This window comes from Watersipora subatra, chromosome 11 (assembly GCF_963576615.1).
Source record: "Watersipora subatra chromosome 11, tzWatSuba1.1, whole genome shotgun sequence".
In the NCBI taxonomy this organism is placed as follows: Eukaryota; Metazoa; Bryozoa; class Gymnolaemata; order Cheilostomatida; family Watersiporidae; genus Watersipora; species Watersipora subatra.
The window spans coordinates 45,558,865-45,586,822 of NC_088718.1; the positions used below are offsets into that span (position 1 = coordinate 45,558,865).

The 27,958-nt window shown below is 37.0% G+C and overlaps 1 protein-coding gene across 1 annotated transcript; it reads right to left on the reverse strand.

The window, feature by feature from the left end:
- Positions 1-499: 499 nt before the first annotated feature.
- Positions 500-27,958, reverse strand: LOC137408888 (D-glucuronyl C5-epimerase B-like). Its single transcript, XM_068095498.1, has 14 exons — positions 27,873-27,958; positions 23,678-23,916; positions 22,946-23,024; positions 15,718-15,829; positions 14,485-14,597; positions 10,177-10,366; positions 9,929-10,046; positions 9,043-9,167; positions 5,546-5,700; positions 5,169-5,388; positions 3,654-3,768; positions 3,280-3,444; positions 1,432-1,607; positions 500-1,045 (listed from the first exon to the last, which is right to left on the reverse strand). Exons 2-14 carry the CDS (start codon positions 23,878-23,880, stop codon positions 852-854), a joined length of 1,965 nt encoding a protein of 654 aa, XP_067951599.1. The 5' UTR covers positions 23,881-23,916; positions 27,873-27,958; the 3' UTR covers positions 500-851.

A 27,958-nucleotide genomic window follows, 5' to 3' on the forward strand; every position in this document is an offset into this window, starting at 1 on the left:
ATAGGCAAAACTGCTGCTACACCATTACTGCGCAGTAGTATAGGTAAATGTGTAATGTAATTATAATGCATGGCTGTGACATGTTTACTAATGCACTGCTAGTGCAACTACAATGATTTCAAGGCAAAAACTTACTCCAGCGGCAATACATTTTACATCTAGGCATCAGTAATATATTAATATCAATCACAACTGCTAGAAATAACCTTTCCATACGACGATGTCATATTTCATTTTCTTTGCTGTCGATACAGTGCTTACATAGTGCTCAATCTTCTATGCTAAAAGTTGTCTTCTTTTGTGGAGCTATTTTCATCAACAGGGGAGACAACTCCTATGCCTACTGAGAAGCTTGTTTGTTCTGCTTCTACTTCTCTCTATTTGAATGCATTAACCAGTGATGAACCATTAATGAGCAGCTCGGAACCGAAAATTGTTGCTTTCCATGGCGGAGGGTCTTATTCGTTGTTAAGCTGTAATGGTAATAAAGGTAACTATCTGTAATGGCATAGCATATTTATTGGCTAACGCTGAGAAGCACAAAAGGAAGAATTGCGTAAGATAAGGTATAAAATTAGATCTGCATATGAAAGAGTCTGCTAGATCAGTGCGATATTGTTGATAGTATCAACTGGATGCGATTAAAGAGCCCTAAAACATGCTTTATCTGAGCCATCGTTATGTCATACAAACAATGTTTTAATCAATATGAAAATATTAGAATATATAAAAGAATCACGATAAATAAATATTGTAAACCTACACCATGAGAAAATGTTAGCAAAATATAGGAGCTAAATGTGAAAATAAATATTTTTCTAAAAACACAGATCAAAGGTGTGATAAGGTTTCTAATTATGGGGTGCCCATTCACCATTTAAGTAACCGACCCATCGCTGAGCCGTTGCGTTAAAGACAGGATCCGAGTCTATAGTCCCAAGATGCAACAGCTGAGCTATGTGTACAGTGTGGTAGTCCCAGCGAGCACGGTTAGGGGCAATTCCAGGATTAGTGAAATGTCTTAGGTCATAAAAGGTACCTGTGCCTACAATATAGCAAAAACATTGTCATTGAGAAGGGATGGTAGATGGGAGTCGACGATGTTGTATTGGTACAAGTAAGAGTTATCCTTACATTCTTGTGTTTTCATTAAGAGTAGACAACTCTTGTATTAACGATCCCATATTATCCATGTCTTATGATTAATATGCTGTTTTATTTAACCATGAAAATTATATGAGAAATGATCTTGAATCTCTTTATTACTATTTCAAGCCATCCTTTCCGTCTGTGTAATAGGACAGACGAGACGGAGTAGACGAGAGAAAAGGAAAATAGTATTACTATTTCAAGCCATCCTTTCCGTCTGTGTAATAGGACAGACGAGACGGAGTAGACGAGAGAAAAGGAAAATAGTAAAGATCAGCTCACCTGAGTCGAAAAATGGCAGCATGACCTTGAGGGAAGCCATTCCATCATTGAAAAGTTGTTTTGCTAGTTGCAGTTCTTTCCCCTCGGCTACTTGTGTAAGGTCATAGAGCCCAAGAAGTGAATAAATAAAGCCATTGAGCACGAACAGGGGAGGTTGGGTAGGGTACTCCTCGTACCTGCGTAAAACTGCAATCTACATATCTCTTTAAAGACAATGCTATAGTGGAGTTCTAATAAGGTCTACCCTTGACATACAAAATTAACCAGCTATATTATTAGCTTTGCTTATCGATACCGCTCTGTGTTGAATGTAATATTCTTATAAAAACTTATTGTATTACAACAACAAAAGACGAATTAAAGTGAAGCCTTGGTGATACAGTAGACAGTAGACATGCATATACATGTGGTGATAGGATACATAGTAAGTATATCTTACATATTTGTTTTTATTAGTGTAATTTTATCTCTAATTAGCATGTCCTACTTCTCCACTTTCCTTTGCATGTGACTTACATTCTCATATCTTTTTATCAGATTTTTTTCACCTTTTTTCTTACCACAACTAATAGACAGAAATGAAGATTTATTGAAGAACTGAATTGAAGACGTCTGCTGATGTTTTTCTAATATTTGCCTATTTTAATTTCTTTAATTTAGATTTCCTCCTTATTTCCCAGCCACTGCTAGTTGCAGTCTTTAGAACTCATTAATATGAAACTAATAAAAGGAAGGTGCAAAGAGCTGTTTAATCATACTTGTACAACGTGGACACAAACTATCTACTTACAGTAGAATTGCAAACTTACAGAGACACAAACTATCTACTTACAGTAGGACTGCAAACTTTCGTAGACACAAACTATCTACTTACAGTAGAACTGCAAACTTTCGTAGACACAAACTATCTACTTACAGTAGGACTACAACCTTACGTAGACATGAACTATCTACTTACAGTAGAAGTGCAACCTTACGTAGACACAAACTATCTACTTACAGTAGAACTGCAACTTTACGTAGACACAAACTATCTACTTACAGTAGAAATGCAAACTTACGTAGACACAAACTATCTACTTACAGTAGAACTGCAACTTTACGTAGACACAAACTATCTACTTACAGTAGAAATGCAAACTTACGTAGACACAAACTATCTACTTACAGTAGAACTGCAACTTTACGTAGACACAAACTATCTACTTACAGTAGAAATGCAAACTTACGTAGACACAAACTATCTACTTACAGTAGAACTGCAAACTTACGTAGACACAAACTATCTACTTACAGTAGAACTGCAACCTTACGTAGACACAAACTATCTACTTACAGTAGAACTGCAAACTTACGTAGACACAAACTATCTACTTACAGTAGAACTGCAAACTTACGTAGACACAAACTATCTACTTACAGTAGAACTGCAAACTTACGTAGACACAAACTATCTACTTACAGTAGAACTGCGTACTCGATTAATTTATAAACTGTAATGTTTTAAGCGTTGGATGCGTGTGCTGGAAATCCATTGATATATCAAAATGAATACTTCCTTAAATTTTACGAGAAATGTTGAAGTATTCGTATGAAGAGGTGACTGCATCAGAGCCACATCTCTTTTGAACTGTCCAGAGTGAGTAATGGCAGATGAAAAAGAGAAAAATGTCTAAAAAACGCAACAACTGCCAAAACATTGCTAGAATCCAGATATTATCGGACATCCCAAAATGGCTACAAGAATATTTGGTAAAAAAGAAAAGAAATGGTAGGTGAAAGTTGTGCAATGGAACGCTTTAAAAAAGAAATTACAAAGAGAATGAAAGACAAAAGAAGGCAACTCACCAAACGTGTTTGTCAAAAAAGATGGCCTTCACACCGTGGTCAGCGCTAAGGTTTTGGTAGATACTGAGACCCCGAACTGCTGCCTTGAGATAATCAACCTCTTTATAAGTGACATAAGCTCTGACAAGCAGTGATATCGCTTGACCTTGTCCCATAGCTGAGTACCTGAACGCATGAGTGAGGTGATGTTGAAATGTAGACACTATGCTATGTTTATGTCATGTGAGTATCAAGGAAATAGTTGAGGTAAAAATGATCAAAATAAAATGGGATACAGGAAATTAGCGAGATTAAAAAGATAAAATGAAATCAATAATTAAGAAAGGAGAGAAGAGAGGATGGCAAGAATAAATCAAAGATGGAGATGGACATACCAGCCAGGAGGCAGGGTTAGTTTTTGAGATGTTACGACTCGTTGAACCGTAACTGGCCAGCCCCCATTCTTATCCTGAGTCCTCAAGAGCCAGTTACTAGCATCCTTGAAATGTCCTGCAGCGAGGGAGATTTGTCATCGTGTGTTGTACAGATATGAAGATATAGTATACTACTGACTAGAAATTCCACTGTCATACAGCCCACGACCAAAGTGATATTGGAAAAAAGAAAGGGTACTGATGGTTGAGAAATGCAATATTAGCAGTCAAATAGAATAACTGCAATGGTAGCTGTAATGTACTGGGTGTTATTATATACAACAAATAGCAATAATGAAAGGAAAAGATTATATGTTTATATCTCTCCTCCTGCAAAAAAAGAAATGCAATATTGGCCAATATTAGAAGTAAAATGCACTGATATTATTAGAATAACCAATATTATTTATATAGTAATAATAAAAAAACCAATGCACAATTTTGTTTACATTTCAAAACGTCATAGCTAACAATATAACGAAGTTGTGATATTTATATAGATTTTTAGAAAATCTGTACTACGTAGTTATTGTCCTGTAGTCATCCAAACTTATAATTAATTATTGCAATAATCTCATTAGAACCGTTAGAAAAAATATCATCGTCATGCCTTTACTTACACTGCGTTAGATTTTTAGAAAGTCTGTACTACGTAGTCATTGTTCTGTAGTCATCCAAACTTATAATTAATTATTGTAATAATCTCATAAGAAACGTTAAAAAATATCATCCTCATTTGCTTTACTTATACTGCGTTGGACATCAGTTAGAATGGGAAAGTATTCAAATGTGTCGGCAAATGAAAATGAAAAAATTGAAATCGGCAAAAATGGAACGATTTCTGTACTCCTATGTTAATTGCCAAAACCTTCGGCAATTCGACAATGCTATAGACTGGTGAAAAGTGCACGTTATTTTTTCGTGAAATGCGCAAGACTTCATCGTTCTATTATCTGTCCCTCGGCGTTTCAATTTTCGGTCTTAACTTTTATTAAACCAAGCTTTTCAAATGTTTTGTGGCGATTTTCGTTCAAATTAATCTGTCTATTTGTGTATAATCCGATCAGATGGGTAAGTTTTAAAATAATACCGACGGTTTACAAAGACTTGGTAACATATTTAAATAGGTTTAAATGTGTTTTGTATCGTTATTATACTTTAACGACTTTACATAACGATGCTTAAATTTGTTGATGAAATTTCTTGACGAGGGTTCGTCTCGTTGTTGATGAATAATTTTCGTAAGTTGTGTGCACATGCATTTATCATCAAAACTCCCACACTTCACTCCGCTCGTTTGGTCGTGGGATAATCTTATGGTGTGATATACAAACATGATGATATAGTATACTACTGATAATCTTATAGAGTGATATACAGACATGATGATATAGTATACTAGTGATAATCTTACAGTGTGTTATTAAACACGATCCTAACTGCTAGCAATGGTGAGGTGAGTAGACATAAATGTACCTCGATGGCACTTGGGAGACACTCCTATGTTGTCAATGTAGCCTTCACCCCTAACTTCTAGCTGCACTATCGATGTAAGGGAGGCCTTCCGCACCGCCCAGTCACCAACACCATAAGCAAACTTCTTGAAATCGACTAAGATGTCTCGGTGCAGAGTACGCCAGTCTTTGGAGACACCAATGCCATAGACCATACTGTCTTCCCTTGTAAGCTTATATGTCTGAAAGATGAACATTTGCTACAAATAACTATGAAGACTCCGCAACTCATATCTAATACAGTAGACACACCCTGCTAATGTAATACAATAGACACATCCCACTAGATGTAATACAATAGAAATTTTTACTACGTGCAACACAATAGATGCATCCTACTTTTTGTGTGTGATAGGCAAGGGCGTAGGTGCCCTCCTCATGGCCGCTATTGGCACTGATTATCACAGAAACGTTTCCAGCATCTGAGAGGAATCTCACATCGAATGTGAGGCAGGAGTCTATACGTTCTTCGTCAATCAAAAGTGAAGGGGAGTCTATAAATCAAAGATTAACTAGCATATAGACAGCACCATGATATACTATGGATACTATAACAAACACAACATGATCTCCATGAAACTAATATCTATATACAACATTACAACAACAGACAGCAAATGATTTGTAGATTATAACGCAGGGTGAGCAGTTGACACGCGTTGCCATGTGGTTATGATTTAACTTGGCTTTGGTAGTCCTGATAGAAGGCTGATGAAAAGTGAGCAGATGGCATGTTACCGCGATGATACTGTAGTTTGGGTTTGGTAGGCCTAGTGCTGTGACGACATCAAAAATTCGTTTCGATACGATGGCGTAGTCAACCGATATATCGAAATATCGGTTATTTTATTCGGAGTTGTCTTACCTGTCAGAGAAAGGTGCCATGGAAGAACAACTCTTTTATGAATCTGTGTAGCAGTATAATTTTTTGAAGAATCGGGTATCAAATCGAATAGAATATCCTTCATATTTTCGTGACGTCTTTCTATCGTTGCCTGCCATCTTTATGGACAACTTTTATCGTTAAAAACACGAAGCTTCTGCAATTAATTATTGCAAACAATGCTTTTGTTTGCAAATTTTTTATTGTAGTATCAAAATAACACCGAAAAATACTATTAATCATGTAAACATCCACGAGACTTACACAGACAGATGGTACAGACCATATTATAGTCATCCAATTATTAATAACAATCAATCTTGCCACAATCAATACTCATAGAAGATCTATTCTTCAAACCTGAACTTTTGTATATAGTATCAATCAATTTATTTTTGTATAAGTTATCCTGCATTACTTATTTGAAGTCATCATCTCATGTAAATTTTCTTTTAATTTTTACACAAATAATCTCAAACTAAACATGAATTATTCACTACTATCTTGCATTCAGGATACTTTTACAGTTTCCATTTTATTTAATTATATGCCTGCAAATAGAGGCTTTTTGTTATTTTGTTATCAGCAAAATTAAATATTACTAACTAACATACTATTAACCAAGAGAATGACGATCGTTTTCTACAAAGATGGTGGCTTTTTCGTAGACGAGCGCGTGTGCAAACAGGGCGATGACGTCAAAAAACCGATGGATCTATATTATCGTTGATATCGTCAAATATCGACGATATCCGATATTTCGATATGGGCAAGCACTCGGTACGATCGGTATCAGAAAGTGATATCGACGGTATACCGAAAGATCGTAATATCGTCCCAGCACTAGGTAGGCCTGATAGAAGGCTGATGAAAAAGTGAGCAGATGGCATGTTACCGCCATGATACTGCAGTCTGACTTTCTTGTAACAAGTCAGAAGACCACAAAAATGTGTCACGCCAGACTGTAAGGCGCAGAATAAACTGAGTGTTTGAAAATTGGAACTATATATTGTTCTGACGAGTTATTAATTTAAAATATACTGCCATATTTGATCTTTCGTACTCCTTCCTCAACATCCAAGTTCCTTGACAAATAATGACAGCATCAAAAATAGTAGTTTCGACTTGTGAGTAGCGTTTGTGCAAAACAGGCGGGTTTAGTGGCGATGCCTTAGTGGCATTAATTTTAGAGTATTAAAGTACTAAGGTATAACAAGTGTTAGTAGATACTGAACTGTAAGCGTTAATAACCTGTAGAGTTTAGAGTAATAAAGTACTAAGGTATAACAAGTGTTAGTAGATACTGAGCTGTAAGTGTTACTAACCTGTTGAGTTTAGAGTAATAAAGTACTAAGGTATAACAAGTGTTAGTAGATACTGAACTGTAAGTGTTACTAACCTGTAGAGTTTAGAGTAATAAAGTACTAAGGTATAACAAGTGTTAGTAGATACTGAACTGTAAGCGTTAATAACCTGTAGAGTTTAGAGTAATAAAGTACTAAGGTATAACAAGTGTTAGTAGATACTGAGCTGTAAGCGTTAATAACCTGTAGAGTTTAGAGTAATAAAGTACTAAGGTATAACAAGTGTTAGTAGATACTGAGCTGTAAGTGTTACTAACCTGTTGAGTTTAGAGTAATAAAGTACTAAGGTATAACAAGTGTTAGTAGATACTGAACTGTAAGTGTTAATAACCTGTTGAGTTTAGAGTAATAAAGTACTAAGGTATAACAAGTGTTAGTAGATACTGAACTGTAAGTGTTACTAACCTGTTGAGTTTAGAGTAATAAAGTACTAAGGTATAACAAGTGCTAGTAGATACTGAACTGTAAGTGTTAATAACCTGTTGAGTTTAGAGTAATAAAGTACTAAGGTATAACAAGTGTTAGTAGATACTGAGCTGTAAGTGTTACTAACCTGTTGAGTTTAGAGTAATAAAGTACTAAGGTATAACAAGTGTTAGTAGATACTGAACTGTAAGTGTTACTAACCTGTAGAGTTTAGAGTAATAAAGTACTAAGGTATAACAAGTGTTAGTAGATACTGAACTGTAAGTGTTAATAACCTGTTGAGTTTAGAGTAATAAAGTACTAAGGTATAACAAGTGTTAGTAGATACTGAACTGTAAGTGTTACTAACCTGTAGAGTTTAGAGTAATAAAGTACTAAGGTATAACAAGTGCTAGTAGATACTGAACTGTAAGTATTACTAACCTGTTGAGTTTAGAGTAATAAAGTACTAAGGTATAACAATTGCTAGTAGATACTGAACTGTAAGTATTACTAACCTGTAGAGTTTAGAGTAATAAAGTACTAAGGTAAAACAAGTGCTAGTAGATACTGAACTGTAAGTGTTACTAACCTGTAGAGTTTAGAGTAACAAAGTACTAAGGTATAACAAGTGCTAGTAGATACTGAACTGTAAGTATTACTAACCTGTTGAGTTTAGAGTAATAAAGTACTAAGGTATAACAATTGCTAGTAGATACTGAACTGTAAGTGTTACTAACTTGTTGAGTTTAAAGTAATAAAGTACTAAGGTATAACAAGTGTTAGTAGATACTGAACTGCAAGTGTTACTAACCTGTTGAGTTTAGAGTAACAAAGTACTAAGGTATAGCAAGTGTTAGTAGATACTGAACTGTAAGTATTACTAGCCTGTTGAGTTTAGAGTAATAAAGTACTAAGGTATAACAAGTGCTAGTAGATACTGAACTGTAAGTGTTACTAACCTGTTGAGTTTAGAGTATTAAAGTACTAAGCTATAACAATTGCTAGTAGATACTGAACTGTAAGTGTTGCTAACCTGTAGAGTTTAGAGTAATAAAGTACTAAGGTATAACAATTGCTAGTAGATACTGAACTGTAAGTATTACTAACCTGTTGAGTTTAGAGTAATAAAGTACTAAGGTATAACAAGTGTTAGTAGATACTGAACTGTAAGTGTTACTAACCTGTTGAGTTTAAAGTATTAAAGTAGATGCAGTTTCTTCCGGAGTCTTCTTTAACAGATTTCAATGTTGCACTTGCCGGTACATTCCAACCTGTCACATTACCTCCATCCTCCAAGATTCTAAGTCTACAAACATTCCATTGTGTGCTCGGTTTCGAAGGCTGACAACTATCTTCTGCGATTGAATTTTTTGAATGATGAACTTGTATCATACGTATGTCAAACGCGGTCAAATGTGAATTACTGACCTTATAGTTATGTTATTAAAAGAGCTATCCAGTTAATAACAAACACTATAATATTACAGATCTATTATTAATTTATTCTAATCTGACTGCTTTATGCCACTATTTCTCATCATGAACTTGTAAACCATTCTATTTGATTTTTAACTTTTCTTCATCAAACAATTTAAATGAAACGTATAGCTGATATAAAGTTTTCAATTTTAATTGTTAATAATAATTAATATTAATAATATTAAGACAAATTTTTTTCTTTTTGCTTGATGTCTTTATACAGAATAGTCAGCAGCATTCAAACATACCATCAAACATACCATCGCTTTAAGGCAGATCAGAAGAGACAAATCAGGGGAGATAAACCAGTGGAAATAAATAAGAGACAAAACTAACATATGTGTTGATATAAATTGCTAACAGTTACTATATTTTAAATTTTGCAAAACTTTTGTCTCAGACCTCCTTGAATAACTCATGAGTCAATCCTTGCTGTATCTGCATCCAAAATGAACCACAAAACCTACATGCTTATATACAAATCATTAATATGCCTAAGAAGTCACGAGGACTAACTTGATCCAACTAGTTTTAGACAAAGAGCAGACAAATCCACACAAAGTTCCTTTTTGCAGTGCCAGTTTTTACCTGTCGCTCTCAAATCCCGTGTCAGTAAGATACTTGGAGTAATGGCTGAGTCCGAACTGGGCCACTTGTATCGGGTAGATGTGCCCGCTCTTGTTCCACTGGCTTGACACTGGCACACCTGCAGCAAACAGTCAGTTTGCCATCTAGCTGGGCAAGCATAAGAGGAGAGCGGATATCTACTTCCACATTCAGCATAGCCTTCAAATCTTTATGTGAACAGCTAATTAGATGTGAAAGTAAAAACCTACCGTGTTCTCCGCTAATGAGCATCACTCTAGACCTCCCCTCTACATCATACAACCCGAAGAACATAAACTCCTTGCTGTGGTCGTATCGAACCGGAGTCGGCCAAAGTGGAGCATTGCTGTGATGAAAGTAGAATGTACCTTTTTTATGCTTGGAAAGTTGAGAGCTGCCATTTATGTACTCCCCGTATACCTGCCAGAGTAGATAGGATATGTTTGAATATCTACTATATAAACGGCAATCGTTGTCTGTGTATCTGTCTGTCCGCTTTATAGAGTACCGTACTTTTCCGACTATTAGCCGCTACTAAGTATCTAGGGCGCATTAACGAGAATCTCCGGTTATTGCGCCTCATAACCTATTCATCGTTTGCCGTTTTCACCCCAAAATGAGGTAATAATTACAACTCTACGGCTTTCTTTTAGCTACATGACACGCGATGCTTATTTGTCCTCGACGTATTAGGGCTAATTTGTTTTCGGCAAAACGATATCGACAATAGACTCTCTCGATATTAGAATTTGGCGACTAAATTTTATTAATTCTATGAAACACGATGCCGTCTTTTGTGAACCTCTATTTCTGGCTTTTCTTAAGGTTCAATTGCTAAATCGCTGTTAAGGTCACTACTTTTCACGCGGACAATTGTATTATCTCGAGTAGGAGTAACATCTATATTCTCTCACCTTCGATCAGACAAAGACACTACAATAATTTACTTTTACATAACATATCGTTGTAGCAGTATCGTCGTATTCAGAGTTTTGGTGGATAACTGTTGGTGGAACAGTAACTTTTTTATACACACACTTTTATGCAAGAATTGTTATTATTAATTCAACATATTCACGAATGTTATTTTGTTTTCTCAGTTTGTATTAATTGTATCATTACCGAATCATCTCATATTGTAATCGTAGCAAAACAGACTCGATTTAGCTATTACTTGCTAATTATTTCACTGTTACATCTAAACCCTTTATAGTCGTTTTATTTTTAAAGATTATTTGACCTGCACGAAACCTTTTTTTGTCATGATATGAAGTTTAAAAGTAGTTTGACAAAGTAAATTTGAAACCCTTCAGTTGTTTTAGGTAAAATGGCAAATGTTGTTATATGTTAAATACAAATCAATTTTCTGTTCAGTGTTTTTTTTATTACCCGGGCAACGCTGGGTTGTACAGCTAGATGTTTTAGCTTACACACCTTTCCTGTTAAATCTAACCAGTTAGTTTTTCGTAATTATTTTCACATTTTACAACAAACATTTGTAAGATTGCTGTAAGATTTATCGTGTAAGATTGCAAGTATCAGTTATTCTCCACTATCTTATATTTACATACATTTACATATAGTAGATATTTAAATTCTCTTATTACATTTATAAACTTCTTATGACTTTTGAAGTTTATAATATAAGTTTTTTAAAGTTTGTTGAGAGGGAGAGAGAGAGGGAGAGAGAGAGGGAGAGAGAGGGAGAGAGAGAAAGAAAGGGAGAGAGAGAAAGGGAGAGAGAGAGAGAGAAAGAAAGGGAGAGCGAGGAGGAGAGGGAGAGCGAGGAGGAGAGGGAGAGAGAGCGAGGAGGAGAGGGGGGAGAGAGAGAGGGGGGAAGAGGGAGGGAGAGAGAGACGGAGAGAAGGAGAGGGAGAGCGAGGAGGAGAGGGGGGGGGGGGGGGGAGAGAGAGAGGGAAGGAGAGAGAGGGGAAAGAGGGAGAGATGGAGATGTAACTGCATATTTGGAGTTGTTTTACAGTATGAAAGACAACTCTCAATAAACCTTATGCAGCACGTGAATCTATTCCTGTAGACGGGTAATGCAGCTAGTCTACTATATAAACGGCAATCGTTGTGTATCTGTCTGTCCGCTTTATAGAGTACCGTATTTTTCCGACTATTAGCCGCTACTTTTATATAAGGGCGTGTCTATTCTGTGATTTTTTTCACCGCTAGGGCGCATTAACGAGAATCTCCGGTTAGTACACGCCTCTATTATAATACGTAACCTGCTATTCATCGTAGGGATGGACGATAAATACTGATATGCTAATAGTATGAGTTGTCTTCTCGATATATTGAGTCACCAATAACTCCCAAATATGAGCAGTATAAATAAATTACATGTATATGGCGGTCTTTTTTTCGATTCGATCGTTAGTTAGTAATCTTTTATTTTGCTGATAACACAATAACAAAAAGCCTCTATTTGCAGGCATATTATCCAATAAAACGGAAACTGTAGAAAAATCCTGAATGCAAAATAGTAGTGAACAATTCATATTTAGTTTAAGATTATTTGTGTAAAAGTTAAAAGAAAATTTACATGAGAGGATGACTTTAAATAAGTAATGCAGGATAGCTTATACAAAGATAAATTGATTGATATGTACTATATACAAGGGTTCAGGGCTGAAGAATAGATCCTCTATGAGTATTGATTGTGGCAAGATTGTAATAGATTCGATCGTACGAAGCAAACTTAATTAATATGAGTAAGTAGTAAAATTAAATTAGTAGTAAATATTAGTAGTGAATTAAATAAAATTTACTACTCTTTAAATAAATTAATGAGTAGTAAATTACATCTAATTAATATTTACTGCCAACGTGTACCGGGAAGGTCATGTGAACATTTGTTTCTTGCAACCACTAGAAAAACGCTGTTCTCTATCTACTATATAAACGGCAATCGTTGTCTGTCTGTTTGATTGAGTGTCCGCCTTATAGAGCGGTCTTTCCTTTTATCGTCGTACGAATTTCGGTCGTACGAAGCGAACTGAATTAATATGTGTAGTAACAGTAAATAAATTATAGAGCGGTCTTTCTTTTTCCATTCGGTCGAACGAAGCCAACCGAATTAATATGAATACTAAATATCGTAACTTCGGTATATGGACTATTAGCCGCTACTTTTCTCTGACGATTTGAGCCAAGCGGCTTATATAAAGGTGTGGCGATTCTGTTGTTTTTCTTTCACCGCTCGGGCGCATTAACCGAAATCCCCGGTTAGCACGCTTTTTAAACAGCAAATTTTCTGCCGTGTTAAAAAGCGCCTTCCTGAGTTCTGCGGCCTATACAAAGGTGTCTATACAGCTATACAAATGTACTATTTATTAAATAAAATAAATTAACGAGTAGTTATTTACATGCAATTAATATTTACTGCCAACGTGTACCGAGAAGGTCATGTAAACGTTTGTTTCTTGGAGCCACTGGAAAAACGCATTTCTCACCTACTAAATTTCCACATCGAAAAGGTAAGCGTTTCTTACACAACGTTGTATTGTCTATGAATTGCCACATCTCCACTACTTAATAACGTTGGATTTGCCGCTGTTCGTGATAGTGGGTCATGTTCATTTCCTTCAGCAGCCGAGTTACTAATTTTTTTCCAGCTACGAGTAGGCCTACTGTAACTTACTATTACAGAACTTTCACGAGTACTCCGAAGGTTGCGATACGCTATTGTGAAAAGAAAGAGAGCAGCTGCTATCGACTTACTGTCACCCTGCATCAGCCATGACCAGCTATACATCGCCTGCTCAAAAGTAGGCACACGCCGAAAAATGTTTCTTCATATGCCCGACAGAAAAACCAAAAATGTTGTCTATCCGCAAGCGTTGCGTTGAACTAAGGGAGAGAGAGAGGGGGAGAGAGAGGAGGGGGGAGAAAGGGAGAGAGAGGGAGAGAAGGGGAGAGAGCGAGGAGGAGAGAGAGAGGAAGAGAGAGGGAGAGGGAAGAGAGAGGGAGAGAGAAAGGGGGGGGGGGGGAGAGAGGGAGAGAAGGGGAGAGAGAGGGAGAGCGAGGAGGAGAGGGGGGAGAGAGAGAGAGGGAAAGAAAGAGGGAGAGAAAGAGGGAGAGAGAGGGGGAGAGAGAGGGGAAAGAGGGAGGGAGAGGGGAGAGAGGGAGAGGGGAGAGAGAGAGGGGAGAGACGGAGAGAGGGGAAAGAGGGAGAGAAGGAGAGAGGCAGATGTAACTGCATATTTGGAGTTGTTTTACAGTATGAAAGCCAACTCTCAATAAACCTTATGCTGCCCGTGAATCTGTTACTGTAGGCGGGTAATGCAGCTAGTACAGCATAAATGACATGCTAAGCAGGTGATTTCAGGACTACATAAGAGTTGCCACAGCACAGATCTGAAAGCACGCGAGTCCTTTTCTTCAACACACCAGGTAATCAATGATAAAACACAAAACTCAATCTCTTAAGAAACAGCATAACTCATAGTGGTAGGACTTATCTGTGGCAGTAACAAGCACCTGCTTAAACATGTAACAACAAGTAGCCTAGATAATAGCCTCTAGATAACTACCTGAAAGTATTTTTCTATAAACTTAAATGGCATGTAGACTTCCCCAGTTTTAGTGGCTCTCATGCAGGTTACTGTGGTAAGATTATTGATGAGACAGTTAACTCTTGGAGTACCTGCAGTAGAAAGGTATATATGTTACAGTCCAAAAGAATACTGTGTTGGACAGACAACTTAGTAGCTCACACAACATTGTAGAAATATCTAGCACTAGCTCAGCGGAACCACGTGAATAATCTGGGAGGGCACAACTCCAATAATAGTTATTAATAATTAAATAGTGTATAGAGGAACAAGTGAGAAATGTGAATAGGAAAGCTAGTGTTGTGGTGGTATTTTAGAGAACATGAGATTCCAAGTCAGACATACATGTAAGACAGTTTTCTTTACAAGCAATAACCGTGCCATAGAGTTATCCCACCAGATAGATATATTATAGATAAAGAAAAAATGGGTTGAACTAGTTCTACCCATCTAATGATGAAAATCTTTTAAAGAATATCAAGCTTGCTAGGGGAGCGCTGATTTAAGATTTAAGAGCAGTAAAATATTGCTACATGCTGCTAAATTGATCGACACATTTACCTGAGTTTGCCAACAACTAAGAGCTTTTATGTGATTGTTTTTTTCCAATTTCCTGTACTCTAAATAGCCAATTGTCTTTTCGTATAGACAATTATTGGCTTTTGCGGATCATTACAACAGCTAGCGTGGCACAGGTCATCGCCCAGAAGAGCATCTGAACCAATTATGAGACAGCAGAGCTGCATAGGTGCAAGGAAAAACCAGCCTGGTTACTATATCCAGCAAAAAACAACACCACTTACCGTTTGCGTCTTCAGAGTCTAAAAGGTAATTGCACGATGAGTAATATGGCAGGTAAGACAACTACACTAGGCCGTGCATTAATAGGTTGTGCTAATATAATCCAGCATAAAATAGGAGTGATAATATTGTGCAATACAATGAAAATTGTGCAATATAATGGAGCTCAAAAGACAAGAGTTGTCTACACTACCAGCCACATGTAAACCACTTCAGTCATTTGGTACAAGATAGTCACAAGTCTTGCTGTGATGAAGGAACAACCGCTTAGCTCTTCAACTTTGTAAAATACGTCTGCTGAAACACATGTGAAGCTACAAGAGAGTCAGCTGAGACTCCTACAAGGGAACCTTTCACTAAAACCTCGACCATGGATTTGTTAGAGCCTGTTAGAAACTTCCCATCACCTACCTCCCTTCTTCTTTTTACCCTTTCCTTTTTCAGTAGATAGTACGAATGGTTTCTTCATGGCAACCCGAGTAGGCATGGCAATGTCACGGCCATTCACAAACTCTTCCGGGTTCTAAAACAAACCACTGACAATAACCAACTAACTACCTATGAAGTGAAAGAAGATGCAAATTCTGTTTCTCTAGAAAAAAATATGCAGTTTCAGTTGAACGTCACAGCCGACCGTCACAGTCCAGTGTCACAGTCGACCGTCTCAATGGACAATCTCAGTCCAGCATCACAGTCAACCATTTCAGTCGACACAGACATGCTCAATAAGACTTTATCGGGCACAACCAACCGAGTTTTATTAGTTGTATTGTGAGCGAGTGTATATTCACTACTGGTCTATCTATAGTGTATACTTGCCATAAATCACAGCGCTGTCTTGTACTGAGAAGACCATTTGGAAAGTTTGCTTAGATCAACCCTTTAAGAACACATTAAATAATTCTATTGGGCGCATCCAAACCCAATTAATCAATTGGCTACTCACAAGGGATAGACTCAGTGTTACTAAATTGCCCGTATCTCTTTTCTATTAAATTTACCTAAAATCTGTTTTTTATTCAGGAAAAAGACATCTCAGCTACATTTCTATTTTAAAATAATGTAGCTATGTACAAGGAAATAAACTTTTTATGGGGAAAATTAAAAAAATTGCTTCAAATCACTAAATGATTCACAGAAAGTACTAGCTACTAAAGGTACTAGCTACTAAAAGTACTAGCTACTAAAGGTACTAGCTACTAAAAGGTACTAGCTACTAAAGGTACTAGCTACTAAAGGTACTAGCTACTAAAAGGTACTAGCTACTAAAAGGTACTAGCTACTAAAGGTACTAGCTACTAAAGGTACTAGCTACTAAATGGTACTAGCTACTAAAGGTACTAGCTACTAAAGGTACTAGCTACTAAAGGTACTAGCTACTAAAGGTACTAGCTACTAAAGGTACTAGCTACTAAAAGTACTAGATACTAAAAGGTACTAGCTACTAAAGGTACTAGCTACTAAAGGTACTAGCTACTAAAAGGTACTAGCTACTAAAGGTACTAGCTACTAAAGGCACTAGCTACTAAAGGTACTAGCTACTAAAGGTACTAGCTACTAAAGGTACTAGCTACTAAAAGTACTAGCTGCTAAAGGTACTAGCTGCTAAAAGGTACTAGCTACTAAAGGTACTAGCTACTAAAGGTACTAGCTACTAAAGGTACTAGATACTAAAAGGTACTAGATACTAAAAGGTACTAGCTACTAAAGGTACTAGCTACTAAAGGTACTAGCTACTAAAGGTACTAGCTACTAAAGGTACTAGCTACTAAAGGTACTAGCTACTAAAAAGCATGAAAAACAAACCCAACTTGGCAAACTCTAAGTTTAAGTTGTAAGCACGTTTAAGGGTGAGCAGTAAAAAAAAATTGGAAATAATCTATGCACTACGAGCTAAGATAATTGTGATTATGTAAAACAAGATTGGTCAACTTCTGAATGTATTCAGCTGCTATTGAGTAATATTATTGTCAATATGGCCAATTTTAGCAACAAGGAGTAAAGCTGATTGAAAATAACACTACATCGAAGTTCACTCGACTCGCAAAAAGCTTCTATCAGAGCAGTCAGACTCAGTCAGACAGTAGAGACTATCGTTATTATTTGATACGACTTGCTAACCCTTTATTCAAAGTCTTATATTTACCTGTAAGTAAATCTAATAGTCACATCTACTCTTGAGACTTATCTAGAGCTAGTGGTAAAGTGATAAAGTTGGAATACAGTATTGAAAATATAACGGTACTGCTGCAAAATATGATCCTTAAAACTTGCCGATATGGTGGATTTTTTTACACCAACTTAACAGAAAAACCTTATTGGTCTGTTTTACGAGCTCCAACCTAGTGCTGGGACGATATCAAAAACTCGTTTCGATACGATATGATGGCGTAGCCAACCGATATATCGAAATATCGGTTATGTTATTCGGAGTTGTCTTACCTGCTGAAAAAAGCTGTCGTGAGAGAATAACTCCCTAATGAATCCATGTACAGTATAATCTTTTGAAGAATCGAGCATCAAATCGAGTAGAGGGCTATCTATCGACAATCATTCACCATGGTATTATATTGAATGCCATTCATCAGAATTATACTCTATTGGACTCTGTAAGCGAAGACTGTGATACTAAAGCATTTAAATTGGTGGTTTTATTGACAGCTGGTTAGATAATTGGAATGACAGTGGATTAAGTAATTGTCAAGACTCTAGGTTTTACAGGTTGCAAGCAAGGAATACCAACTGGTCCACTTTCTGTGGTTTCAAACAACTTCTACGCTTGTTCACAATATTTCCCGAGCAACTAAACAGCCTTTCTGAAGAGCATGACGTGGCACACATAGACAGATACTTTTTTGCGAGTGTAGACAGATGTGGTAGCGACGGATTATGCGTTCTCCACCAATGCAATGGATTCATTTCTGCTGAGCATACTGGATATTCCTTTGCCAGGTAGCGGGCCAGTTCACATGCACACTCAACACTCACATCTTCCTTTCCTCTTTCCTCATGGGGTAGTCGCCTCGACTGGCTACCCATCAGCAGACCATGGAGTGATTTCTTTGCTGGTGGCTCTGTTTGTTGATGTTCTGCTTGATCATCAGCACGGTCTTGTACCACCATTTCTTCACCAGAATCTACACTGGAATTCACACTGGCAGCTGCCTCAGCACAAAGTTGTTCAGAAATTGCCTGAATAAAGTACAGAACAATCAATCAATTGGTGGAATCATTAATCTGAAATGGCTGGTTGACACTTTACTTTACACTTGTCTTAAGAACGAAGGAGCTCAACTATCAGTTATGTGCAGTACTTTACCACTTTCAATCCATCTAGCAAATGCCCATCCTTATATCTGGGGTCTAGAATGGTGGCCTTCCCCAGCAGCTGCATAACTTCCATGGTGGGATCCTGCTCATCATCCTCATAACCAAATTTTGTTATGACGTACTCTTTTACATTCTTTCTGATGGTAGTTGCGAGGGGAGTTAAAGCTTCAACTGGCTTTGCAATGGCGATCAAATGTTCCACGAGAGGAATCACTGCAGAAACTGTAACATCCTGGTCTCCACTCAGAGCGTCAGTCAGAGTCTCAAACGGTTCCAAAGCAGAGGCAAAAGACTCTAATACTGAAAACTGGTCTGCATCAGGCAGTTTCTGGACATGTTGTCTTGATGCTCCTAACACCCGTCTGATTGGTCTTTCATTTTCTAGTACGCGGTTCACCATCTTTAGTTTTGATCCCCATCGGGTTTTGCAGTCGGTTATCAGAGATTTTACAGGAACACCAAGCTCTTTCTGCGCTTCGGACAATTCACGCTTCTTCTGGAAACTGCTACTAAAAACTGCAACAAGGCCACGGCAGGCTTTCACAGCTTCATTGATTTCATGCAACTCTGGATCAACGACTGCATTTTTCCCTTCTTTTGGGACGGTGGCAGACTTGATAGCATTGTCCAAGATGTGACCAATGCAACCAATTCGAGGCTTCTCCAGTATTTTTGCTGCTACAACCATATTAGAAGCATTGTCTGTAGTAAGGCTGACCAGCTTGCTCTTGTCTAGGTTCCATTGTGTCAGCAGCTCTTCAAGTGTTTCTGCTATCTTTTGACCAGTATGACTCTCTGGTAGGTAGACAGTATTCAGGTTCTTAGTTACAAGGTCCCATTCAGGAGATACATAGTGTACAGTAAGCGATAGATATGGTGTAAGTCCAATGCTTGACCATCCATCAGTTGTTAATGAGAAGTGGGTGATGTTAGCAAGCTGATTACAAACACCAGTCTTTGTTTCAGAGTACAGACTCGGGATGAGTTTATCAGAGAACAACTTTCTGCTTGGCATTTTAAACCTACAAGACACGAATATAGTTCATTATCAGTGAACGGTTTTTCCACAAAAGTATGACAAAGGTTCTGTCTAATGTTAGACTGCAAGGCAACAAACAAGATATATTACTAACCTTGGATCCAAACACTCAATAAGATCCTTAAACCCCTGCTTCTCAACAGTGTACAGTGGCATACTGTCCTTAGCGAGACATCTGGTGATAGCATTTGTGATCCTCGCTTGAGCTTTATCTTCTGGCGCGTATTGACGCTTTTTATCCCATACCTCCAAAAATAAATTGGAAAGGTCAATTAACTGGAAAACCTAGTAGCAAATTCTTCAGCAAAATCATATGCAACTGCCACAGCAAAGGAGAAAGAATTAGTTACCTCCTGTAGTTTTGTTTGTTGTGGTGCCTGTTTGTCAACGTATGTGCTTTTACCAGGGGGTCGTTTTTTAACCTGGTCATATTTCAGAGGGTGATGGTTCTTCAGGTGAGCGAATAAATTAGTTGTGTTGCAGTCTGAGCGCTTGATCTTTAATCCACAGTCATCACATGTTACCTGCATAAACAGTTAACAATGATCATCAATTAATTGAATTGTATTTAAAACATATAACCTATATATTGCAACAGTACATAAATAATAGGATATAATTATACTATATATATGCACACACAAACACATCACAACAATAATTTTTAATATTAATAATAACATGTTGTTGTAGTGTGTATGATGATGAGATATATATGTATATATATATGTATATATATATATATGTACATATAATATATACATATTGTATATATATACTCATGCTACAGACAGTAGGCTACTGTTTCGGCTATTGAAGCCTCATCAGTGCAGCTCAGAGCTTAGGTAAGGGACACAAATCCTATTACCAATGAGAGTTGACTTCCTGCCATGAAACAACCAAGTTGCCTCACAGTCTTTAAGAAACTCAATGTGCTGACACCAGAGTGCTCAAATCACAAAAGTGGCGAACTTTGCACAAAGGCTAATAATGCCGCACCTCTCACAGAGTGCTCAACCAAACCGAAGTAAAGGAGCATATACTCATGCTACAGACAGTACTGTTTCGGCCATTGAAGCCTCATCAGTGCAGCTCAGAGCTTAGGTAACGACACAAATCCTATTACCTATAAGATCACCACAAATCCTATATACGTATATAGTGATCGTAATTATTAAATTATTTACTGTGAGTGTATGTAGCACTAGGTAGTATATACGATGAGCAAACCAGACGGTGAGTAGCAAGTTATTAATAACATAATGATGAGGAATCAATCCATCGAGGGAATAAAGAAAGGTAATTAATAAAATCTAATAATAATAAATAATGATGTCGCCCTCTCTTTTTGCTCACGACTACTACTAAACTATTGCTTATTCAACACGCAAAGCATCGATAGATTCAATTGAACAAACAAATAAGGAACTCGCTCACCTAATCAGTTGGCATAGACACACCCTCAATTTCGTTTTCTATTTTGGAGAAATGAGCCCAGACTGGGCTCTTCGTCTTCTTTGCTGTCGCCATGCTTGAAAGATGGTGGATTCAGTTGGTCTGACGATATAAATATCGACGATATCGTTAAATATCGACGATATCGTTAAATATCGACGGTATTCGATATTTCGATATGGGCAAAAAGCACTCGGTACGGTCGGTATCAGAAAGTGATATCGCCGGTATACCGAAATATCGTAATATCGTCCCAGCACTACTCCAACCTATAGAAAACTGGTACTCATTAAAAAGCTTGGACAGTGTAATTTCGGAATATTGCTACGGAATTAAAATATAGTAAATCACTTTCGAACAACTCGCTTAAAAAGTTGCACCTGGATAATTCCCGAGTAAGCTCAGGGGATCACAACTCGCTTCCGGATATTCCGGTATTGGGCGTCCAAAGGGTTCACTATTATTACAAAACTTTCAGTCCAACTTTAGACTATTGTAGTTCAGATGCTTCAGATGACTCATTGTAACTTTGGATGGCAGATGTTGGATGGCATGCATAGATATAGAGATTGGATGGCATGCATAGATATAGAGGTTGGATGGCATGCATAGATATAGAGGTTGGATGGCATGCATAGATATAGAGGTTGGATGGCATGCATAGATATAGAGGTTGAATGGCATGCGCAGATATAGAGGTTGGATGGCATGCATAGATATAGAGGTTGGATGGCATGCATAGATATAGAGATTGGATGGCATGCACAGATATAGAGATTGGATGGCATGCGCAGATATAGAGGTTGGATGGCATGCATAGATATAGAGGTTGGATGGCATGCACAGATATAGAGGTTGGATGGCATGCGCAGATATAGAGGTTGGATGGCATGCACAGATATAGAGGTTGGATGGCATGCACAGATATAGAGATTGGATGGCATGCATAGATATAGAGGTTGGATGGCATGCATAGATATAGAGGTTGGATGGCTTGCGCAGATGTAGAGGTTGGATGGCATGCACAGATATAGAGGTTGGATGGCATGCATAGATATAGAGGTTGGATGGCATGCATAGATAAAGAGGTTGGATGGCATGCACAGATATAGAGGTTGGATGGCATGCATAGATATAGAGGTTGGATGGCATGCGCAGATGTAGAGGTTGGATGGCATGCGCAGATGTAGAGGTTGGATGGCATGCATAGATATAGAGGTTGGATGGCATGCACAGATATAGAGGTTGGATGGCATGCGCAGATGTAGAGGTTGGATGGCATGCACAGATATAGAGGTTGGATGGCATGCATAGATATAGAGGTTGGATGGCATGCACAGATATAGAGGTTGGATGGCTTGCGCAGATGTAGAGGTTGGATGGCATGCATAGATATAGAGGTTGGATGGCATGCATAGATATAGAGATTGGATGGCATGCATAGATATAGAGGTTGGATGGCTTGCGCAGATGTAGAGGTTGGATGGCATGCGCAGATATAGAGATTGGATGGCATGTGCAGATATAGAGATTGGATGGCATGCACAGATATAGAGATTGGATGGCATGCATAGATATAGAGATTGGATGGCATGCTTAGATATAGAGGTTGGATGGCATGCTTAGATATAGAGGTTGGATGGCATGCTTAGATATAGAGGTTGGATGGCATGCATAGATATAGAGGTTGGATGGCATGCACAGATATAGAGGTTGGATGGCATGCACAGATATAGAGGTCGGATGGCTTGCGCAGATATAGAGGTTGGATGGCATGCGCAGATATAATAGAGGTTGTACTGCAGCTCAACTCACCTGCTGGTAAGCTTCAAACATCTGAGCTTTCTCAGTCTCCTTGCCTTGGTTCACAACAACTGGACCCAGTAGTATCAGGCTACAATCAATGCAGTTGGTCATGTTACTACAGGCACTATAAACACAGTCATGTTACTACAGGTACCATTAATAAACACAGTCATGTTACTACAGGTACTATAAACACAGTCATGTTACTACAGGTACTATTAGTAAACACAGTCATGTTACTACAGGTACTATTAATAAACACAGTCATGTTGCTACAGGTACTATGAACACAGTCATGTTACTACAGGTACTATAAACACAGTCATGTTACTACAGGTACTATAAACACAGTCATGTTACTACAGATAATATAAACACAGTCATGTTACTACAGGTACTATGAACACAGTCATGCTACTAAAGGTACTATTAATAAACACAGTCATGTTACTACAAGTACTATTAGTAAACACAGTCATGTTACTACAGGTACTACTAGTAAACACAGTCATGCTACTACAGGTACTATTAATAAACACAGTCATGTTACTACAGGTACTATTAATAAACACAGTCATGTTACTACAGGTACTACTAGTAAACACAGTCATGCTACTACAGGTACTATTACTAAACACAGTCATGCTACTACAGGTACTATTAGTAAACACTATCATTCACAACAGCTAGTCTGATCAGCTCATCTCATGAACTATGGAAATAGGATTCACTTGAGCGTACTTTGAGCTGCCTGATCTCTGGGAGCCTTTAGAGTGGGAAGGAATTCTGATGACCCTTGAGTGACCCGTGAGAGTTTCTGAATGAATAGCATCTGCCCTGAGGTTCCATATGACCATTAGCAAGAGGCAAAGAAAGATAGAGATGCCAAGCAAGATCAATCGATTAGCAAACTTGACAGGGAACACTTTTCGTAGGAATAACATGATTCACGTCCCACAAGTCGACAGCACAGCCAGCAACTACAAATTCAAAATACTCTGTGAAAACATTGTTGATCATTGTTCACTTCATTCCCTTGTTCACAGATTGGATAGGTTGACTAGATATTCTTCAGATAAATACAAGTGCAATGTGCTTATTGAAACAGCAATGATATAACTATCAATGACAGTTGTGAGTTCAAATATAAAATATCTATATAAGAATGTGTAGATTTTGGTGTGTATATACATATATTTATGTTAACATGACTTGCTTCGACCATTATGTATATCATATATATAGCCTATAGACAGGCTACATATATTATATAGAACTTAGAACTTGCTGACTTTCGAGACACTGCGAGTGAGAGTATATCACAAGATACTTATCAAGGCTAATTAAACCATTTACACACAACATTTATAAGACTTCAAGCTGCTTTAAGTTTTAATAATCAAGGAAAACATGAATAGAAAGGTAGAATCTAAAATGATATTTATATTTAAAGGATATGTCAAATAAAGACTTAGGGTAATTTGCTGAAATTTTTAGTTCATGGTTGTCAAAAGTGTTGGACACTGATAAGTATATCAGAATACTACTATACATAATATTAGTTTATGGTTGTCAAAGTGTTGAACACTGATGAGTATATCAGAATACTGCTATACAAAATATTAGTTTATGGTTGTCACAGTGTTGGACACTGATAAGTATATCAGAATACTACTATACGAAATATTAGTTTATGGTTGTCACAGTGTTGGACACTGATAAATATATCAGAATACCGCTATACATAATATTAGTTTATGGTTGTCACAGTGTTGAACACTGATAAGTATATCAGAATACTACTATACAAAATATTAGTTTATAGTTGTCACAGTGTTGAACACTGATAAGTATATCAGAATACTGCTATACAAAATATTAGTTTATAGTTGTCACAGTGTTGAACACTGATAAGTATATCAGAATACCGCTATACAAAATATTAGTTTATGGTTGTCAAAGTGTTGAACACTGATGAGTATATCAGAATACTGCTATACAAAATATTAGTTTATGGTTGTCAAAGTGTTGAACACTGATAAGTATATCAGAATACTGCTATACAAAATATTAGTTTATGGTTGTCAAAGTGTTGAACACTGATAAGTATATCAGAATACTGCTATACGAAATATTAGTTTATGGTTGTCAAAGTGTTGAACACTGATGAGTATATCAGAATACTGCTATACGAAATATTAGTTTATGGTTGTCACAGTGTTGGACACTGATAAGTATATCAGAATACTACTATACGAAATATTAGTTTATGGTTGTCACAGTGTTGGACACTGATAAATATATCAGAATACCGCTATACATAATATTAGTTTATGGTTGTCAAAGTGTTGAACACTGATAAGTATATCAGAATACTACTATACAAAATATTAGTTTATAGTTGTCACAGTGTTGGACACTGATAAGTATATCAGAATACTGCTATACAAAATATTAGTTTATAGTTGTCACAGTGTTGAACACTGATAAGTATATCAGAATACCGCTATACAAAATATTAGTTTATGGTTGTCAAAGTGTTGAACACTGATGAGTATATTAGAATACTGCTATACAAAATATTAGTTTATGGTTGTCAAAGTGTTGAACACTGATAAGTATATCAGAATACTGCTATACAAAATATTAGTTTATGGTTGTCAAAGTGTTGAACACTGATAAGTATACCAGAATACTGCTATACAGAATATTAGTTTATGGTTGTCACAGTGTTGGACACTGATAAGTATATCAGAATACTGCTATACAGAATATTAGTTTATGGTTGTCAAAGTGTTGAACACTGATGAGTATATCAGAATACAGCTATACAAAATATTAGTTTATGGTTGTCAAAGTGTTGGACACTGATAAGTATATCAGAATACTGCTATACGAACTATTAGTTTATGGTTGTCACAGTGTTGAACACTGATGAGTATATCAGAATACAGTTATACAAAATATTAGTTTACGGTTTTTCAAAGGTTGGGCACTAGTAATCATACCAGAAAACCTCTATGGAGAAATGACTCTGATGATAACACAATGTGATTTCAATTGCAAAGAAAACATGGCACCGGTCTATCAAAGATATCAACCTGTTATTGCCATTAAAGAAAAATGATAACAGTAAACATAATGAAACACAATTTGGCGGTATACAAACTAGCATTTAAACTGTTTTCACAACTAACCACCTCAGAAATAAGTTGAGTGTACATCATATGCTGCTTGAAGTTCCTGTATTTTTATATAGATATAAAAACATATAAACACTGGTGTTGTATAAACACTGGTGTTGTACTAACACCATCGTTGACATTTTAATGAAAGCCATAGTTACAATAGAAAAGTAGAATGAAGTACCAGTAGAAAGTGTCAAAAAAGAATTGGAGCTATTTTACATAACTTAGTGGACAAGGCCCAATTTGTAGAGGTTTATTAAACAAACTTGTTCTGGCAAACCTGAAAAAACAAGCTTTAAAATTTATTAAGCTAACGAGTGCAAACTGCTGAAAAGTTCTTTTCTGTAGCCAACGGTAAACAAGAATAAACTAGGAAACAAATGATCAGTGAACACCCAGATGATTTGCTTACTGACATGTAAGAAAATCTATAGTTAAAGTGATTTACTAAACAATGATCATGCAAAACAGAGGAAATGTTGGTAATTTTAGTAATAGCTAGATCTTTATGAGTTGTTAAAGTCTATCTTTGGGGCAAAAGACACGTTTGAAAATGAAGTACCAACCTGTTCTCCCTGCTCTTTAAAGCTTGTGGTGTACATATTACTAATAAATGTCAGAAGAGCTTTGCATACAACATATTGTTTAACCCAAAAGCCCAACTCAAAGACAGTAGAAAAACAGAACCCATTCTCTTTTCTGACGAGAAATTTTCGAGCAAAAACAAAGAAACCTCCCTCATGCGCATACAAAACAGTAAACAATCAATAAAACACAAATGTTGTAATAAAAAGCAGACACAGATTGCCAACATTTGTCTATACCTCCACTAATCTCTTTCACCGCAGCTCTCTCCCCAACGCTATTAGCGACCTGAAGATTGGCTGGCACAATTTCACAATACCAAATCAGCGGCATGCTGGTAATCAGTGCCAAGTATAGTAAAACTTTCGGGACTAAATAAGACACTATAAGACTGGGAAATTCACTATGTAAAAATAATAAGCAAAGCTAATAGAACATTACATATGCTAAGGAGAGTTTTAAAGCATGCTGACACAAAAACTCGGCAGATTGCTTATTTTTCTTTGGTGAGGCCACTTTTAGAGTACGGTTGCACGGTATGGGACCCGTTTATGAAAAAAGATATCAAAAGATTTGAGAAAATACAGAACACCGCTTTAAGGTTCATTTTTAAACTAAAGGGGCAAGTCAGTTTTACAGAAATCAGAGCAAATACAGGGATCGAGAGTTTAGCTAAACGGCGAAAAGATATTAGGTGTGCATTTTATTTAAAAGCAGTGGAAAAGAACTTTACGGTCCCTGATTTCAAAAATACTATCAAGCACCACAACACTCAACAGAAAACAGGTCTGTTTGTGCCAACAATCCGGACAAATGCGTTTTTTAATTCTTTTTGGCCGAGAACAACTCGAGACCTGAGAGGTTTTTAGTAAAGAATTTTTGTAATAAAAGAGTTCCCACGCCTTTCCTTCTTTCTAGAAGGGTGTAGTGGGAAAATTTTAGATTAGATTAGACACGCTAATATGTGTCCCATGATACATTTGCACATACGAGGGTTCTATTTTCTTTGAGATGAGAAATATGTAGGAAAAATATTGATCACATATGATTGTGGCGCTGAACTTGCTACCACGATTAGTTGAAGGCAAAGCAAGCCATTGGTATAACAACGTAAAGACAGTGCAATACCAGCAAAAAGGGGTAGGTAAAAGTGAAGCACTCACACGGTTGAAACAATGGGAAATAATGACGCGAGCAGATCCGAAAGATCTACATATCTCCGTCCCACCTCTTGTAGGCTCATCCAGCT